The 21,044-nt window shown below is 49.1% G+C and overlaps 1 protein-coding gene across 1 annotated transcript in view; it reads left to right on the top strand.

Annotated features, from left to right (window-relative positions):
* Positions 1–15,591: 15,591 nt before the first annotated feature.
* Positions 15,592–21,044, top strand: part of LOC123078303 (protein FAM91A1) — a 47,132-nt gene continuing 41,679 nt past the window's right edge. Inside the window, exon 1 of the mRNA XM_044500761.1 lies at positions 15,592–15,971. Within this exon, the coding sequence (XP_044356696.1) occupies positions 15,853–15,971 (119 nt within the window). The 5' untranslated portion in view covers positions 15,592–15,852. The remainder of the gene's footprint in view (positions 15,972–21,044) is intronic.

The raw sequence follows: 21,044 nt of genomic DNA, 5'->3' as shown, positions 1-21,044 counted from the left end.
CTCGCCATCATAGTGATTTTTTTGTCGCACTTTTTCGTCGTCGCTGCCCTGATTTCCGAAAAAAATAGTCAAAAAGATTTTTGCCCATCCTGTCAGTTTGACCTGGGAAGAGTTTTGAGACACTCGCCATTATAGTGATTTTTCGCAAAAAAAAGGAGCGCAAAAAGAAGAGAGCGAAAAAAAGAGCAAAAAAAATTCCAGTGTGTGCTTTTCCCTTGTTTACGTGCAGCGCCGTGATTTTGTTAGTGTTCTAGGCTCGCGTCTCTAGCACGGTCTAGCCTAGGACCAGCACAGTACCGTCGTTGAGCGTTTCTTCAACTTTGCATCTCTGAATTGATTATTGCAGACCATTTTTGCTACCATATTATAAGCCTTCCCAGCTCCACATACATCTACATCGTGCGTTTGACTCTCCCTGGTAATCGCTCTATCCAAGCTTTGAGAGTTTTGACTACAACGGTTGCCGATCACCACCTGCTGCTGGGTAAGAACTGGTAAGAATTTGAGATCCGCTTGAAGGTTTTGTGACACACCACCATTTCCTAGTAGTCTGCAGGATCATATTCTTTTGTGTTTCTATTGCTGCTAACTATGGCAGGATCACAAGCCGATGAGACTGATTGGGAGAACATGACGAACAAGGAGTTGCATGATAAATTTCAGCAAATGATGAGTGGCCAGGTGGGAGATGTGCTAAACAGTTTTGAAGAGGCTATGGAGAAGATAGATGCCGTGGAGAAGTCGTTCGAGACAAAGCTGGATAACAAGTTTACTGAATTACTCAAGCGTCTTCCCCAACCACCACCGGCTGCACATGTGGCACCTCTACAACAAAAACAACCACATCTCCAACGCCGCCTTCCAAATCAAGTGGGACGAGCACAGCGCGTTCCAATTGAGACTGGTCAAAATTCGGGTGCCGCTGCACCTACTGTTGATGCTTCTTTGGCTCCTGCTACTGCGGCGGCTGAGGAGGATGACGATTATGCAGGCGATTATGAGGATGAGGTTGATCAAAATCAGAACTACGTGCAGCCACCAGCACCACCACCAGCAGGTCAACCTCAGGTATATATTCGCAACGGTAGGCCGGCACCACCACCTCAGGTACGAGATCATGACCATCTCCCTAAACTGAAATTGAATATTCCACCATTTGAGGGTAGATATGTTCCGGATATATATCTTACTTGGGAGTTAGAAACTGAACAATGATTTACATGTTTACAATATCCTGAGGAGAGACGTGTTCCTGCTGCTGTTTGTGCTTTCACTAGCTTTGCATGTGTTTGGTGGTCTGAACATTGTAGATTATATCCTGTTCCAGCTACTTGGGCTGCTTTGAAAACTGCTATGCGTACTCGTTGGGTTCCACCATATTATCAACGTGAATTACTTCAAAAATTGCAGCGCTTAAGACAAGGGAAAAATTTATTAGAAGAATATTACCAGGAATTACAAACCGGCATGATTAGATGTGGTATTGTTGAGGAGAATGAAGCTATGCTTGCATGTTTTATGGGTGGATTAAATAAAGAGATTCAGACCATTCTAGAGTATAAGGATTATAATAATATCACTCGTTTATTCCATCTTGCTTGTAAAGCTGAACGTGAAGTGCAGGATCGACAGCCATTGGCGCGAACTAACTTTTCTACAGGTCGACCTTCATCATGGACACCGCGTGCATCTTCTAATTCCACTGCACCAGCACCTCCATCAGGTTCCACCTCTAGCCGTGATACAAGAAAGCAAGCACAACCACCACTATCTGCCAAGAGCGCACCTGTCGGGCCTGCACAGAGCTCTTCCTCTTCCATGGCATCGACAGGGAACACAAGTGATATTATTTGTCGTCGTTGTAAGGGAAGAGGACATTATGCGAGAGAATGCAAATCTCAGTGTGTAATGATTGCTACTGAGGATGGTGGGTATGAGTCTGCTAGTGACTATGATGAGGAGACTTTGGCTCTTATTACACGTGAAGAACATGGTGGAGATGATTCTGAAAATGAGACGCAATACATGGCTCCTGAAGACGCTGACAGGTATGAATGTTTAGTTGCTCAACGTGTTTTGAGCGTGCAGGTCACACAAGCAGAGCAAAATCAGAGGCAGAATTTGTTCCATACAAAGGGAGTTGTGAAGGAACGTTCTGTTCGCGTCATCATAGATGGAGGGAGCTGTAACAACTTGGCTAGCATGGAGATGGTGGAGAAGCTATATCTCACCACAAGACCACATCCACATCCTTACTACATCCAATGGTTCAACAACAGCGGCAAGGTTAAGGTAACACGTACTGTTCGTGTGCATTTTAGTATCTCTACATATGCTGATTATGTTGATTGTGATGTGGTACCCATGCAAGCATGTTCCTTATTACTTGGTAGACCATGGCAATTTGATAAAAATTCTGTACACCATGGTAGAAACAATCAGTATACTCTTGTTCATAAGGATAAAAATATTACTTTGCTTCCTATGACTCCTGATTCCATTTTGAAAGATGACATTAATAGAGCTAATAAAGCAAAACAGGAGAAAAATAAGAGTGAAAATCAGATTGTGGCAAAAGAATTTGACCAACAAATGAAACCTAATAATAAACCATCTAGTGTTGTTTCTGAAATTAAATTGAAAAGTGCATGCTTACTTGCCACAAAATCTGATATTGATGAGCTAGATTTCAGCAAATCTGTTTGCTATGCTTTTGTGTGCAAAGAGGCATTATTTTCATTCGAGGACGTGCCTTCCTCTTTGCCCCCTGCTGTCACTAACATTTTGCAGGAGTTCGCTGACGTCTTCCCACAAGACGTGCCACCGGGATTACCACCTATTCGAGGGATTGAGCATCAAATTGACTTAATTCCCGGTGCATCGCTACCCGACCGTGCACCATACCGTACCAATCCAGAGGAGACGAAGGAGATTATGCGTCAAGTACAGGAGCTGCTCGACAAAGGTTATATACGCGAATCTCTTAGTCCTTGTGCTGTTCCTATTATACTAGTGCCTAAAAAGGATGGTACGTCGCGTATGTGTGTTGATTGTAGAGGCATTAATAATATTACTATTTGTTATCGTCATCCTATTCCTAGGCTAGATGATATGCTTGATGAATTGCTCTACAATATTCTCCAAAGTTGATTTGCGTAGTGGATACCATCAAATTCGTATGAAATTGGGATATGAATGGAAAACTGCATTTAAAACTAAGTTTGGTTTATATGAGTGGTTAGTCATGCCTTTTGGGTTAACTAATGTACCTAGTACTTTCATGAGACTAATGAACGAAGTTTTACGTGCTTTCATTGGACGATTTGTGGTAGTCTATTTTGATGATATACTAATTTATAGCAAATCTTTGGAAGAACATTTGGAACATTTACGTGATGTTTTTATTGCTCTACGTGATGCACGTTTGTTTGGTAACCTTGGGAAATGCACCTTTTGCACCGACCGAGTATCTTTTCTTGGCTATGTTGTTACTCCACAGGGAATTGAAGTTGATAAAGCCAAGATTGAAGCTATTGAGAGTTGGCCGCAGCCCAAAACGGTCACACAAGTGCGGAGTTTTCTTGGACTCGCTGGTTTCTATAGGCGTTTTGTGAGAGATTTTAGCACCATTGCTGCACCTCTCAACGAGCTTACAAAGAAGGATGTGCCTTTTGTTTGGGGTACCGCACAGGAAGAAGCCTTCACGGTATTGAAAGATAAGTTGACACATGCTCCTTTACTCCAACTTCCTGATTTTAATAAGACTTTTGAGCTTGAATGTGATGCTAGTGGAATTGGATTAGGAGGTGTGTTATTACAAGATGGTAAACCTGTTGCATACTTTTCTGAAAAATTGAGTGGGCCTAGTCTGAATTATTCTACTTATGATAAAGAACTATATGCTCTTGTTCGGACTTTAGAAACATGGCAACATTATTTATGGCCCAAATAATTTGTTATACATTCTGATCATGAATCTTTGAAACATATTAAAAGTCAAGCTAAACTGAATCGTAGACATGCTAAATGGGTTGAATTCATTGAAACTTTCCCTCATGTCATTAAACACAAGAAGGGTAAAGAAAATGTTATTGCTGATGCATTGTCTCGTCGCTATACTATGCTTTCACAACTTGACTTCAAAATATTTGGTTTGGAGACCATCAAAGATCAATATGTGCATGATGCTGATTTTAAAGATGTTTTGCAGAATTGTAAAGAAGGAAGAACCTGGAACAAGTTTGTCGTTAATGATGGATTTGTGTTCCGTGCTAACAAGCTATGCATTCCAGCTAGCTCTCTTCGTCTTTTGTTGTTGCAGGAGGCGCATGGAGGAGGATTAATGGGACACTTTGGCGTGAAGAAGACGGAGGACGTACTTGCTACACATTTGTTTTGGCCAAAGATGAGACGGGATGTTGAGCGTTTTGTTGCTCGCCGCACTACATGTCAAAAAGCTAAGTCACGAATCAATCCTCATGGTTTATATATGCCTTTGCCTGTACCTAGTGTTCCTTGGGAGGATATATCTATGGACTTTGTTTTAGGTTTACCTCGAACAAAGAAGGGGAGGGATAGCATATTTGTTGTCGTGGATAGATTCTCAAAAATGGCACACTTTATACCATGTCATAAAAGCGATGATGCTGTTAATGTTGCTGATTTGTTCTTCCGTGAAATTATTCGTTTGCATGGTGTGCCAAATACTATTGTTTCAGATCGTGATACTAAATTTCTTAGCCACTTTTGGAGATGTTTATGGGCTAAGTTGGGGACTAAACTGCTTTTTAGTACTACTTGTCACCCCCAAACTGATGGACAAACTGAAGTAGTCAATAGAACATTGTCTACTATGCTTAGGGCTGTTTTGAAGAATAATAAGAAAATGTGGGAAGAATGCTTGCCTCATATTGAGTTTGCTTATAATCATTCATTGCATTCTACTACTAAGATGTGCCCTTTTGAAATTGTGTATGGTTTCCTACCTCGTGCACCTATTGATTTGTTGCCTTTTCCATCTTCGGAGAAGGTTAATTTTGATGCTAAACAACGTGCTGAATTGATCTTAAAAATGCATGAGTTAACTAAGGAAAACATTGAGCGTATGAATGCTAAATATAAACTTGTTGGAGATAAGGGTAGAAAACATGTTGTGTTTGCACCTGGAGATCTTGTTTGGTTACATTTGCGTAAGGATAGATTTCCTGATTTGCGAAAATCAAAGCTAATGCCACGTGCTGATGGTCCTTTTAAGGTGTTAGAGAAAATAAATGATAATGCATATAAACTTGAGCTGCCTGCCGATTTTGGGGTTAGTCCCACTTTTAACATTGCAGATTTGAAGCCTTATTTGGGTGAGGGAGATGAGCTTCCGTCGAGGACGACTTCATTTCAAGAAGGGGAGGATGATGAGGACATCAATACCATTGTTACACCCACAGCCCCTGCTGCTATACATACTGGACCAATTACTAGAGCTCGCGCACGCCAATTAAATTACCAGGTGCTTTCGTTTCTTGGTAATGATTCTAATGTTCATGAGAATATGATGCTGCCTAAATTGGATACATTTGTTTTGCTTACAAATGAAGGGCCTAGCTTTGAGAAGGATGAACATTGGAGCAAGAACAAGCATGGAGATGATGGCATGCGCATGGGGGACAAGAACGGAGTTACAAGTGATGATTTCAGGACGTTGAAGCCACCATAATGCGTGCATGAAGCCTTGGACGAAATATACAAGATGCTACTTCATAACTTTCGTCCAGAGGCTATTCTAGGTGCTGCGTCACCTTATTATTGGGCCAGGCCCATGTAATTTCAAAATACTTGAGTATAGGCTATTTTTAGAGTCCGTATGTGTGGGGAAACAAGAGATAGGGTTGGTTTCGGACCCCTTCCCCAAGGGCCACGAAATTCCCACCTCTTCCTCCATATATACAGCCCTTAGGGCGTCGTTTAGACTTTGGGGTTTTGTTTAGATTAAAAGTTCGCCATAGCTACAACTTCACGTACTTCGTTTGTGTTCAACGACCAGACAAAGGCGTCACAGAACCCCACCTTGATCAATAAAGCTTTCATCTTATATTCGCAATATCCAGATTGCAATCTCAGTTTCTTGCTTGTTCTTCGTTTGCTCGCAGGAAACTGACCCTCGTGGTCAGGTTGGTCGTGCTCCGGCGTGGTCAATAACCTCTCGGAGTTGGTTTAGCGATTGCTAAGGCGCGACGTCCTCGCACGTTCGTAGTTGGATCGTCAAAGTCGACTTCCATCAAAGCGATATCCATCATCTCATCGAAAGACGTGACACCTTTGCCTCTATCAAAAGGCATATCAAAATACATGGATTGCACCACTGCAAAGATGGCATGAATGTTCTCCTAAAACATATTGCTATGATGCTGAAAAGAAAATCACACAAAATACTATGAAAAAGACAAATAGGCATGTTATGACAATTTCCAGCAGATAACATCACTTAGCACTTTTGCAACGATGATTATGACATGAAGATGCACCCTAACATGAATGTAACCACCACCATCATCAAGAGCACAGAGAGTAGACCATTTGCATATATAGATTGTTCCAATCGGACAAACATGCACATACTTATGGCATTCACAAAATGCATGTATGATATGAATGTCCAGGGACTTGGCCGTTTTGAAGCGAAACAGAGTGAGCGCGAGATAGTTATGGAGTGCACAGGGCGGAGGATAGGCGGGCTCGCTCACCTCGGGCCCGTGGGCCGACTCGGGGCGGATTGGTGGCGGTCCGGGGGGGTTTCCGCGGGCCGGTCCGGTTCGGCTGAACCGGACGGGTCCTCTCCGGTTCAGGGGCGCGGGCGGCCGGGCCCACGCGTCGGTGACACGGACGAGGCCAGCAGGAGGGCAGGGCGGCGGGGTGGTATACCGGTGAGGGCGCGAGGGCGGCGGCAGGGTCCAACGAGACCGAGGACGGGCGCCGGCGGCCGGATCCGGGCGCGGCCCTCCGGATCGGAGCACGGGGCGGCGCTGGGGTGGAGACGGCGGCGGTGGGCTGCGCGGGGCAGCGATGCAGCGAGGTGGCGGCGCACACGAGGCGGAGGCGGCAGGGTCGGCGACGAGGAGGCGCGGGGCGCTCGGGGCAGTGGAGCTCGGCTCCTGGGCGGCGTGCGCTAGGCAAGCGGGCGGCCGGCGGCGCGCCCTTCCGATCCGATCGGGAACGAGCAGGAGGAGCGGGGCGGCTCGAGGGCGCGGGGCGGGCCGCGGATGGGCCTGGCGGGCCGGTGCAGCGGTGGAGAGCTGGGGGCCCGACGTGGCAAGCGGGGAGTGGGCGAGGGGAGCGGCTGGCGGCGGCGCTGGCCACTGGAATGCCGCCAAGTGGCGGAGCAGGGCTTGTCGATGCTGAAAACGAGGCCGGCGGCGGCTGAAGGTAGGTGGGGGTAGGGTTTCCGAAAATGGGGGGGCTAGGGGCCTATATATAGGCATGAGGGGCTAGGATTAGGGGTTTTAGTCCGTTTCCGGACCTTATGATCTCGATCGTGCGGCTCCGAGCGGAGGAGGGGGTTAGGTGGGTTTAGATGGGCTGTGTAGAGGGGGTTGGGCCTAGAGGAGAGGGGAGAAATGCAGCCCGACAAGGTTTTCGGAGACCGAAAACGTCCGACGAATAAACCAGCAACGGTGCCGCTACAGATGACGGTTGGGCTATCAAACGGGCTCCGAATGCGATGAAATTTGGCAGGCGGTCTACCTACAACATAACGAGACCGCGCGCCAACTTTCACCCCATTCCGAGAACATTTTATGCCACTTATAAAATAATATTTCGGAGGTGCTGCATAGCTGGGCTCATAACGGGCAACGGAGAGAACTGGGAGACCCGGACGGATGCAAGTTTTGAAAAACATGCAGATGCAATGCACATGATGACATGGCAAAGTGCTACACGCAAGCGAATGACATGGCAACGACGACGAATAACTGGAAGACACCCGATGCATCGAACTCGGGGCGTCACAGATTAGTCGTGCGCTAGGCTCTCCATTATCGTACTCACGACCACTACCGCCACTTCCCCCACCATCCATTGTCGGCGGACCACCCGCAACTCCTTCGTTTGCCCAACCATTGACGATTCCCCTGACATCGATTGGATCCTTCCCCATGTTTTCGCGAGTGCCTTTCCCCTTGTGTTCTTGTTCCACCATGTAAATCTCTAAAAAACTCAACAAACACAAGAAACCTAACACTCTCAACCGCCTAGGAAGGTCTGGCGGGGATCAGCCGGAGAGAAAGTAAACCCTAGCGTGACCATAGGGGAAAGATTTCGCGCTTAGGCAGACCTCACAGAATTATGTAACCTGTTTTAGAGATGGGGGTGATGCAGCTGAATCAAAAAGTTTAGCACAGCATATACACTTCTTTAAACATACTCTACTATCGTTTTTGCCTTTGGGCCATGAGAAACGTAGTGTATATACTCTCCGAGAAAGGAGAAAACTGGACATTGACGTGAAGTAGTGAGGAGACCCGTTTGACATGGTAGTCGGTGTTCCGCAACTCCGCCGGCGAGTCCGGTCCGAGGTTGCGGAGCGAGAGCGAGCGTCGTAGACGAAGTAGTCGAAGTATGCGAAAGTAAAAGTGACACAGGGAGATGGACGAGACCAGCTTTATTAATCAATGATCAGGTGTTACAATGATGGCTCCTCGTTGCTTTATATAGGGGGTAGGTGGTCAAGGGATAAGTACCCACTTAGCAAAAAGAGGGGAAACGGGAGGGGCCGGCCTGTAGCGTTGCACGCGGCCACCGCCACCCCATCCGGGTGACCCGGTTTCCCAACACTCCCCCTTGGGTAATTATCCGTATATCCATGCCTCAAAACTCCGAAAAACCCAGTGGGAAAAAATGTGGAGAAAGAACACACAGTATACGTTGTTGTATTGCACGAATTGCCTCGTCAAAAACCTCGTGTGAGAAACATCAGGAAAACTCACTCAAGGGAAAAAGAGTACAATCCACTCAACCATCAAGTTGAGTACTCGATCATCAGGATTGAGATTTTAGCGACGAGTTTGTGAAGTTTCTCCCCCTGAACCTTGCATCTCTCTAAGTCTCATCATACCGATTCCACGCACACACCTCTCTAAGGTTGATGCCGGTAATGATTTAGTGAACATATCAGCAAGATTGTCACAGGACTTAGTATGCAAAACTCTCACCTCGTTCAACTGTTGCAGCTCATGTGCATAGAAGAACTTGGGACTAATATGCTTTGTGAGGTTACTCTTCACATAACCCATCTGGACTTGTGCAACACAAGCAGCATTATCTTCATAGATAATGGTAGGGGTTTGTACGGTGTTCAGCCCACATGTCTGCTGAATGTGGCCGATCATCCGCCGAAGCGATACACACTCTTTTGACGCTTCGAATAGTGCCATGATTTCCGAGTGGTTCGTGGAAGTCGACACAAGTGTTTGCTTGGACGATTTCCAGGAAAACGCAGTTCCACCACAAAGGAAAACATAGCCAGTCTGCGATTTGCAATCATGCGGGTCCGACAGGTACCCAGCATCGGCATAGCCTGTAATAGATAGGTCTTGATTCCTATTATAAAATAGACCAAGATCTTTGGTCCCTTGCAGGTAACGGAAGACGTCCTTGACACCTTTCCAATGTCTTTTGGTAGGTTCAGAACTGTACCGAGCAAGCAAACTGACGGCGAACGCAATGTCTGGCCGTGTACAATTTGCGAGGTACATGAGTGCTCCAACTGCACTCAGGTAAGGAACCTCTGGTCCCAGAGTTTCCTCCCCCTCTTCCTTTGGCCTGAACGGGTCCTTGTCTGGCTGTAAAGATCTTCCGACCATCGGGGTCTTAGAAGGATATGCCTTATCAAATCCAAATCTTTCCAACACCTTCTGGGTGTAGGCCGACTGGTGCACTAGAATCCCATCAGGGGAATGTTCAAGTTGCAGACCTAGACAGAACTTGGTTTTACCCAAATCCTTCATCTCGAATTCCGACATCAGGTAGGAACTCGCTTCCTCAATATCCTCAGGTGTACCGATTATGTTTAAATCGTCCACGTACACCGAGATTATACAGAATCCATCTTGGGATCGCCATATAAAAACACATGGGCAATCTTTATTGCTCGTGTAGCCCTTCTCATGAAGGAAATCACTTAAGCGATTGTACCACATTCTACCGGACTGTCTGAGTCCGTACAGTGCCTTTTGAAGTTGAACACTGTATAGACCCCTATTTGCTCTATCATGGTTCGGAACAGGGATACCTTCTGGAACCTTCATGTATATGTTCGAATCCAAGTTACCATATAGGTAAGCAGTGACAACATCCATTAGTTTCATTTTCAAGCCCATGTTTACTGCCATCGAGATCAAGTATCTAAAGGTAACTCCATCCACGACTGGGGAATAAGTCTCCTCAAAATTGACACCTGGTCGTTGAGTGAACCCTTGAGCAACGAGCCTTGCTTTGTACCGTACTACCTTATTATTTTCATCTCTCTTTCGAACAAAAACCCACCTATGGCCAACAGGGCGAATGTGGGGAGGAGTTCGACAAACTGGTCCGAACACCTTCCTTTTGTTGAGAGATAATAATTCGGCAGTAATTATCTGCTGCCAATCTTTCCAATCCGACCTTTTCTTGCAATCAGCGAGCGTGTTAGGCTCAGGGTCAAGATCTATGATTGAGGCAATTTTTGTAGCAAAGTTGATGTCGACAATCACCGTTGCTCGGTTCAGGGACTCCCCCGTATCAATATAATTTATGGCCATTTCGTCATGGAGCGCATCAGGCGCAAACACTTGCTCTACCAAATTTCCCATTATGGGAGCAAGGTCCGTTAGATTTCCCGCGCCGATGTGTGCGCTCACATCTCCACTGGGTGTTTCCCCTATGGGAAAGTTTAAGTCCGGAATTTCGTGCACTGAATTTTCCGTACTTGTGCCAGGTCTCGACTGGCTCCCCGTTTCAATTTGGGGTACTTTGGTGACAGGCTGTGATAAATCTCTCTTATCCTTTTTCGTCGGGCGTCCCCGAGTACTTGGGATTTGAGAAGCCGGATTTCTCGTCCTTTTAGGCCTTTGGACGGGAGCGGGCATACCATCATTTTTCTTCGGTATTTCAACCCTTTCCGGTGCATTGCGCGCGTGCACATGTGATTTTGTCACAGTCTTTAAGTCACTAAAGTGGTCGGGCAGTTGATTTGCTAAAGACTGCAAATCTATTATCTTTTGGACTTCTCTCTCAGTCTTAGCAGTGCGCGGGTCATGAGCGTGGATCCCCGTGGCTTGCCACGTGATTTCTCGACTTTTAGCATCAAGGTGTTGATTCTCTCCCCCTAAAGTCGGGAAAAGATCCTCGTCAAAAATGCAATCAGCAAAGCGAGCCGTGTGACAGTCTCCTGTCATGGGGTCCAGATACCTGATTATGGACACAGTCTCATAACCAACGTATATCCCCGACTTACGGAGTGGGCCCATCGCCGATCGCTGAGGGGGTGGTATTGGTACATATACCTGGCAACCGAACCTACGAAGGTGGGAAATTTTCGGTGCCGACCCTTGCACAAGTTGAACAGGAGAGTGGATGTTGTAGGCCGACGGTCGAAAGTTGATGAGATTAGCCGCGTGTAACACCGCGTGGCCCCAACATGTAGTTGGTAAATTACAACCCTGAAGGAGCGGTCGGGCAATGAATTTAATTCTTTTAATCAATGCCTCGGCAAGTCCATTTTGTGTATGAACATGTGGTACCGAGTGCTCAACTTTGATTCCCATTGCCATGCAATAATCATCGAACGCCTTTGAAGTAAATTCTCCGGCGTTGTCCATTCGAATAGACTTTATACGATAATCCGGGAAATTATTCCGCATTTGGATGATCTGTGAGATCAATTTGGCAAAGGCATGGTTCCTTGTTGACAGCAGGCAAACATTGGACCATTTAGAGGAAGCATCAATGAGCACCATGAAGTACCGAAACGGCCCCGTGAGGGGCTGAATTGGACCGCATATGTCCCCTTGGATACGTTCCAAGAACGCGGGGATTTCATCCCTCACCTTGAGGGGCGATGGCCTAATGACTAACTTCCCCTTAGCGCATGCGGAGCACACGAAATCATCAGGATTCGGGAAGTTCTTCACGTTAACATTATGGCCATGCGAGTTGTTAATTATATTTCTCATCATCCTAAGTCCGGGGTGGCCTAACCTATCGTGCCAGAGGCAGAAGAGTTCAGAGCTTCTAAAGACGGTCTTGAGGGTAGTGTACACGGGCGGTGCTACTATCTTAGTGTAGTATAGCCCTGTGTCAAACGAAGGAAGCCTCTCGATAACATGTTTACCACCTTCATCCCGCTTTGTGATGAGTAGGCATTCCTTGCCGTTTTCATCATCGGTCTCAACATGGAAACCATTAGCGCGGATGTCTCTAAAGCTCAATAGAGTACGAGTCGACTCCGGGTACAACAACGCATCATTAATGAGCAAAGTTGTTCCCATGGGGAGTATAATAGTGGCTCGTCCGGAGCCAACTATGTGAGAACCGCAGCCGGCGATTGTCATAATACTTCCCGGAGATTTTTTAATGGACTCAAAGTACTTAGTTTCTCGTAAAATGGTATGAGTGGTGGCGCTATCGGCAAGGCACGTTTCCTCCATTCGGGCGCCACACGCGTTCTAAAATATGACATCTAATTAATGTAATGAGGAAGAAAATACATTAAAAATAAATGCACACATCTCAGAACATAACAGGCTATCATGTATAAATAATGGAATAAATGAATAAATGTCATCCAATCGCCAAAGTAAAGAATAAGTTTATGCTCTCATAGAGCTTACAACCAAATCGAATTTATTCAATTTTATTGTAGCAAAGCACGGAATCGTGATAACCAAAGAGGTATGCTAAGTGGACTCGGTGAAGAAGCCATTCACTTCCGCCGCAATCTCCATACTAGTGAGCTGATCCTCCTCAGAAATTATCTTGGAGGCAGCATCAATGTCTAGTGGCGGCGCTGCCGAGGCGGCCACATGGTCAACCTCCATGGCGACGTGGGCCTCGGTAGAGACCGCCAAAGCTGCCGCGATGGGCACCACGGGGGTCGCATCTATAGGCGCAGCAGGGGGGTAGCAATCATCACGGGTGCCGCCATGGGCGCCGGTGGAGCTCCCTCCTGAACCAAGGCGAGGTGCGTCTCACGCGCCTTCCGAGCCTTATATGCAGCAACGACCTCCTGTGGTGCGCGGCACTGGCGGGAGAAATGCTCCACCGAGCCACAACGGAAGCAGTCCTGAGGCCGTTGTCCTCCCTTGCCCGGCTTGTTCTGCTTAGCCGGGGCGGGGGGGTGAGGGCCCTTCTTCTTGCCCTTTCGGCCCCTCTTCTTCTGTTGAGGCTTGCGGACTTTGAGAGCGTGCACCTCCTGGCGAGAACTCCCCCCAAGTGGTTGCGCGACAAAGTTCTTTTTGAGAACCTCGTCTTGCGCCTCCGCCACCTGGAGGACGTCAATCAACTCTGAATACCTCGTGTAGTTCCCCTGGCGGTAGTTCCGTGAGGACTGGACCGCGTCGGGGTGGAAAGTGGATAGGGTTTTCTCAATCTTCTGGGAGTCGGTAATCTCAGTACCACACAACCGAAGAGTCGTACAAATCCGGTGCAGAGCCGAATTGTACTCCCCAACCGTCTTGAAGTCCGCAAACCTCAGACGGATCCACTCTGCCTCTGCACGTGGCTTCACAGTGTACTTCAGCCGCTCGAACCGCTGCTTAAGAGCGGTCCAAAGGCCAGAAGCACTGCGCTCAGCCATATACTCATCTTTCAGAGTAGGTGACAGGTGATGACGGAGAAAGTGCAGAGCCTGCGCATTCTCAGTCTCGAACTTGGGATCAGTGACGGCCAGCTGGGCCCCCTTACCGATCGCCCTCAGGAGGGTTTTGCCCTGGAGAAAGATCTCGCAGTCCGAGGACCATGACAGGTAGTTCAATCCTGTCTGGGCCAACTCAGGAAACTCCTTGTGGGCAATTCCGGCCATCTGCGATTTATGCAAAAATCATGAGATTACAGCAGGTAATCTTTTGCACAAAGCGATGTTGATAAACTTATTCAATAAAATGACGTTCCACTATTTAAAACATGCTATTATATGACATACTAAATGATTAAGAGTGCTAAACAATTAATCTACAGCAGTAAAATCATACAATAATATCATGTTACAAAAAATAGCATGTTAAGCGGATCTAGTATGAGAAAACTAGCCCAAAAATTGAATTCCCGAGGTATTTTTAAGCCCGAATACGCATTTTCAGCGAAAACAGACAGTTCCAGGGGGTTCTACGCGAAATATTGCTGCAGGAATAAAAATCGCGCAAGAACTGAAAAATGCAGGGGCTAAACCGCAATTTTTACGCGACAGCCAGCGCCCCTCTTTTTTTTTATTGGAGGGATCCCACGGCCGCGGCCCATCCGGCCCAACAGCCAGTGGGCCGGCCCAGGCGCTGCGCTCGGATTAGGCACGCGCCGCTAGGGGAAACCCTAGCGCCCAGGGGCGGCGGCGGCCTGGGGCCGGCCAGGTCGCGCGGCGGGGGCGGGCGCCACCCGGCGGCGGCCTGGGTGGGCCAGCTCGCGTGACAGAGCCTGCACGCGGGGGGCGGCTGGGGCTGGCCATGGCCAGTGGCTCGGCGCGGCCAAGGCGCGCGGCGCGGCCACGGGACGGCGCGGCCACGGCGCGCGGCGCGCGGCCACGGCGGGGCACGGGGCGGCCAGCTCGAGCCCCGGCGACGACCGGCGCGACGGCGGCGGCCACGCCACACGACGCGGCGTCGAGTCGACCATCGAGACGGCGGCGGCGGCGTCAGCAGGACGCGGTGCAGCGTGCTTGGTACGGTGTCATCTGGACGCCGGCCTCGGGATGCGGATCTTCGTCGTGTTCGTCCGGAACTCCGACGGCGCATGGCACATCTGGTGCATTTGCGGCGGTACCGCGACCATCGGGGTCACGATCTGTACCGACTCCCTATAGTGCAGTCAACAAGTCCCTCGTAGTCCAAGAACATCGACATTGGTCGGCGACGTGTTCGTCCGCTCGGTTCTTGGGAGGAAAATCCGCACCATAGGTAGATGTATCCGAAAAAAAAACTAATCGCAAAAACGGAATCGTAGGAACGAGAGTAATCCATTTTGCAAAGAGTGGGGATCGGATCTTATACCTCCGCGGGATCGACGAAAGCCTGCGTGATGCAGGCTTGACGCAGGCTTGACGGAGAGTTGATGAAGCGAAGCGTGCTGATAACGTGTTCCGCAACTCCGCCGGCGAGTCCGGTCCGAGGTTGCGGAGCGAGAGCGAGCGTCGTAGACGAAGTAGTCGAAGTAGTCGAAGTATGCGAAAGTAAAAGTGACACAGGGAGATGGAGGAGACCAGCTTTATTAATCAATGATCAGGTGTTACAATAATGGCTCCTCGTTGCTTTATATAGGGGTAGGTGGTTAAGGGATAAGTACCCACTTAGAAAAAAGAGGGGAAACGGGAGGGGCCGGCCTGTAGCGTTGCACGCGGCCGCCGCCACCCCATCCGGGTGACCCGGTTTCCCAACAGTCGGCAAGTTTCAAAGCTTCGTCTGCGGTTTAGGAAGTCCTCCCTCTCTTCACGGCCCTCCTACTACTCCCCACCCCCAGCACAGCGACGCATCACCGCGGGAAGCACGCACCGGCTTAGGCATCGCAAGCTCCCTAGTCCCCTTCCCACCCCACACGGCGAGATCTTGGTCTGATCTCGCTAGCGCGTGGTCAGATCCACCACACCCGCTCACCAAGCCATCGCGCGGCGGAGACCCGATGTCGGCGGCGGTCGAGGAGCAGATGGTAGTGAAAGCGATCCGGGAGGAGTGCCCGTGGGAGTCCCTTCCCAAGCGTCTCCAGTCCACTCTCCACACCAAGGACGAGTGGCACCGCAGGTATTTAGAGCCTGTTCGTTAGAGCTCCAGATCCTCATTTTACAGCTCCCTGCTCCTGATCCTCCGAGAATCCACTCCCATGAGGATCTGGATGAGGTGGATCAGCTTTACAAGAGTGTTGGGCTATCTCCTAAAACACTGATTTGTGGGTTTAGGAATAAATAGACCATACTACCCTTGATTGTGATACTTTTGTCACTCCTCTGCATATACGTCCGGCATACCATGACATGTTGTGAACATTAACATATTACTACCTCCGTCCGGAAATACTTGTCATCAAAATGGATAAAAAGGTATGTATCTAGAACTAATATACATCTAGATACATCCCCTTTTATTCATTTTGATGACAAGTATTTCCGGACGGAGGGAGTATATAGGAATAGGAATATTGTATGGAGCGTTAGTTGACAATTCATTTTGAGCTTTTCTGAAGCATCATCTTACGTTGATTGCAATTATAACCATCACATGTGTGTGCTACAAGTGGTCCCATTATTATCACACAACAACAGAGTGGTCTATGTATATAACAATATATGTTATATGTGTAGCAACTTATCCAAGTGTATATAATGAACATGATCAATCTAAATAGATGAAATAAAATGTTCTACCCATAGTTGTCTCGGAACAAAAAATAGTATGACATAGAAAATATTCACAACATCTAGCTTGTAGATTCAGCAATTGCCTTTGCAAGGTCATCACGGAACTTATCCATTGACCTACCACTCGTGCTTGATGTTGATGAGTCTGATGCATCTTGAGAAATAATATATTTCCTATACCTCGTCGGTATTGTCGGTACATAGTTAGGACTCCAATCAAATCTACGAAAATGCTTATCAGTCATACCATGCTCCCTTATGAAATTGTGCAAAGCCATGGTTGCTGCAACAATCATCTTTTGCTTGTACAATGGGTAGCTTGGCATCTTGAGAAGAATTCGCCATTTCATCTTCCATACACCAAAAGTTCTCTCAATGACATTCCGAATACTTGAGTGCAGATGGTTAAATTTTTCTTTCTCGCCACTAGGAGCAACACCTCTTCGGAAGTCAGGAACGTGATATCTTTGTCCCTTAAATGGTGAAAAATAGCCTGGACGATTTGGATAGCCAACATCAGCAAGATAATATTTTCCTGAAATATAGATGTGTAAGTCACACCAACATGAAATAGATGCAATAATGCACAATCTGATATGAACATACAGTAGAAAAATACCTTCCGGAGGATGCAGGAAGACATCTTTATCTGCGACTAATGCATGATAAAGCACACTATCGTGCATAGCACCTGGCTGGCCAATAGACGCATATGTGAAGCACATGTCAAAATCACATACAGCCATCACATTTTGAGTTGTACTACCTGATCTGCCAATATATCTAATGACATCCTCAGGCTTAACAGTTGCAAGTATGTGGGTTCCATCAATAGCTCCAATGCAGTCTTTGAAATGTAGCCACATCCTCCTATCATTTCTGATCCTATCATGAACAGTAGAGAAGTTTGGATCTTTTGGTCGCACAAAATCTTTAGACATCTTTACCAAGCTGTGCAGAACAAGATCAAACTTTCTACTGATTGTGCCACCGGAATGCTTAAATCGATTTTGCACTCCCCGATTTGAGTGACATCCACCACAGATGTACAAGAAGAGTGGTAGAGCTTCAAAAGTACTCATATGCGTAGTTGATTTCAGACCATACGTACTCACCAAAAGATCATGCAGATTGTGAAACATTGTAGAATTCATACGGAACATGCGGTGGCTCTCCCCTGGAGTGCGCAAGGTTTCTTTCACCCAGCCCATTCCACTGAGAATTGAAGTCCTAGGTTCATTCTTATCCAAGTAGGCCATGTGGTACTTTTCAACAACAGTTACAACAGAAGCAAGATTGCTTATCATCATTTCATGTAGGTGCATCAGCTGTACATCTTCGTCATTGTTATGGCCGGTTTAGCTAGGCCCACCGGGCAATCTTAGCCCACAAGTTATCTTAGGTTAATTCTTATGCAAGTTATCTAGGTTATAAATATAGGCTGTAAGACTCTTTTTGGAATCAAGCAATAAGAATATAATTATCCCTATTGCCCGGCTCCCAGAGTAGCCGGAACCCTAGCCGCCGCCGCCATCTTCCTCCTACGCGACGGTGCCCAGCCGCCGGCGCGCCCGCTCATCGCCTCGCCCCACTCCATCCTTCCCCTACAACCTACGGAGCAGGTCCGGTAGGATCCCTGGTTCTACCAATTTGGTATCCAGAGACTCGGGTTCGATCATGTCGTCATCAACACCCACGCCGCCGCTGCCCATCATCACCACCGCCCCGATGACCACTGCTGGGTCCCCAACGCCGCCGGCCCCGGTCACCTCCGCTGCGCCGACAACCGCCGTTTTCACGCCGGAAGAAGTCACCAGCATCTTGCGGGATCTCGTGACGGCCGTCCAGGGCATCCATTGGTACCTGGCCGGGCCGCCCGCACCTCCGCCGGCTGCGACTACCGCCGCCTACGGCCACCCTGCGCTGCCGTGGCCGTCCCAGGGCGCGCCTGCAATGGGCGGGCCACCGCTGCCGCCGTTCCAGGCGGGGCACCCCAGCGGGCTGCCTCCGCCGCTGCTGCACCTGCCCTGGTCCTCGGTACCCGCGGCGATCGCCGGGGCCCATCCGTCGTTCCAGCCGCCGCCCGCCCCAGTGCCGTCCTGGCCGCAGTGGCCCGTGGCGGTTCTCGCGGCGCCATCCGCGCCTTCCGCGCCCGCCCCAGCGCCGCAGTGGCCGCACTAGCCCGTGCCAGCCCCAGCCGCGCCGCCCGCGCCGGTCCAGCTCCCACCGCCGCCGCCCAGCTCCGAACTGGGCCAGTCCACATTGGGAGACCTCCCGATCCAGCAGGTCCGGTTTCCGCCGTCACCGTCCCAGATCCCGGCCTGGCTAACCGGGACGTCGCCATCGCCAGTTTACACGGAGGCCGGGAACCCACCGGTACCCACGCTGCAGTCTGGGGCCTCGTCCGGCTCCGCGGGGGCCTATGACGGTCTCCCCACCGTTGACCGGGCGCCGTCATCATCACTGCTCCGCACCGTTGAGCCGGTCGGCCATGGCGCGCCGACCCAGACGCCGCCACGGTTCGCCAAGATCGACTTCGCCACTTATGACGGCACGGAGGACCCGCTTAACTGGCTCAACCAGTGTCAGCAGTTTTTCCGTGGACAGCGCACGCTCGCGTCGGAGCGCACTTGGCTGGCATCCTACCACCTCCGCGGTGCAGCCCAGACCTGGTACTACGCCCTCGAGCAGGACAAGGGCAGCATGCCTCCTTGGGAGCGCTTCCGCGAGCTCTGCCTCCTTTGTTTTGGGCCCCCGACCCGCGGGAGCCGCCTGGCGGAGCTAGGCCGCCTTCCCTTCACCTCCATGGTTCAGGACTTCGCCGACCGTTTCCAGGCCCTGGCATGCCACGCGTCGGGCGTGACGGCGCAGCAGCGGGCCGACCTCTTTGTCGGTGGACTTCCGGATCACATCCGCGTGGACGTGGAGCTTCAGGGACCCCAGGATATCCAGACGGCCATGTACTACGCCCGTGCGTTCGAGCGCCGCGCGGTGGCCGTCCAGCAGGAGTCACCGTCCCGGTCCACTGGGTCGCTACCCTGGCCAGATCCCGCTTCGTGTCGGCCTGTTCAGGCTTCCGCGGCACCCCTCGCCGCGACCGCGGCGCGCCCGTTCCGCTGGCTCACCTCGGCCGAGCTACTCGAGCGTCGCCGCCAAGGGTTGTGCTTCAACTGCGACGAGCCCTACACGCCCGGCCACGCCTGCCCGCGACTCTTCTACCTGGAGGTTGCAGACTACATTCCGGAGGACGCCGTCGCCGCCGACCTGGCCGCCCCAGCTGTCGAGAAGGTGTTTGACGCTGGTTGATCGCCTTGAGGATTCCGCAAGCGCTTCCCCACCTTACAGCTCGAGGACGAGCTGTTTGTGCAGGCGGGGAGAAGTGTTATGGCCGGTTTAGCTAGGCCCACCGGGCAATCTTAGCCCACAAGTTATCTTAGGTTAATTCTTATGCAAGTTATCTTAGGTTAATTCTTATGCAAGTTATCTTAGGTTAATTCTTATGCAAGTTATCTAGGTTATAAATATAAGCTGTAAGACTCTTTTTGGAATCAAGCAATAAGAATATAATTATCCCTATTGCCCGGCTCCCAGAGTAGCCGGAACCCTAGCCGCCGCCATCTTCCTCCTACGTGACGGCGCCCAGCCGCCGGCGCGCCCGCTCATCGCCTCGCCCCACTCCATCCTTCCCCTACAACCTACGGAGCAGGTCCGGTAGGATCCTTGGTTCTACCAGTCATGCTCTTCATTTGAGTAATTACTCCCTCCACTATCACTTTCGCTTGAGGACATCTATGCATATAACATACATGAGACAATTCACAATGAGAAACGAGTCGATGGCAATAATGACATACATAAATAGGAATAAGATTCAAATGACTGTATTCATATAGATAATTTGTGACAAACCGGACAGGGTCTTACAAGCCAAATAAATTACTAAATGGAACTTGAAAGATAGGAGTGTTGAAGGCATATTACTTATAGGAATGCCTTAACAATTACAACCAAAATATTATAATCTATTTGCCATACTTGGCATTATATTTCCTTTTAAGCCAGTCAAATCGTGCACGAGCATCAGGTATGGTCATAAACATTTCTCTTTGCTCCTTTACAAAAATTTCAAAAGCAATGAAGCGCTCATTAGTGCCAATGACACCACCACATTCTGTAACCAGAGTCATGGCATCTTTGATGGTACAAACTTAGGCATCCTCCCTCTTCTGAGCAATGGATTCAATGGCTGCTTGCGACTTCTTGCTCAGCTCAACAATTTTGTTCAAATGGTCTTGCATGATCACATAACCACTCCTTGACTTTTTTCCTTTTCCGTCTATAGGACCACCTGCTCTTTTTCCTTTACTAGCAAGATGCCCGCGCATTGCACGGAACATCAAGATGCATTTTTTTATAAAACACCTGTTGTGATTGACCCATGCGGGAGTAATCCCATGTG

Source organism: Triticum aestivum, chromosome 3D (genome assembly GCF_018294505.1).
Source record: "Triticum aestivum cultivar Chinese Spring chromosome 3D, IWGSC CS RefSeq v2.1, whole genome shotgun sequence".
Lineage (NCBI taxonomy): Eukaryota > Viridiplantae > Streptophyta > Magnoliopsida > Poales > Poaceae > Triticum > Triticum aestivum.
The sequence above is the reverse complement of the archived record's forward strand: the minus strand, read 5'-3'. Positions and strand labels throughout refer to the sequence as shown.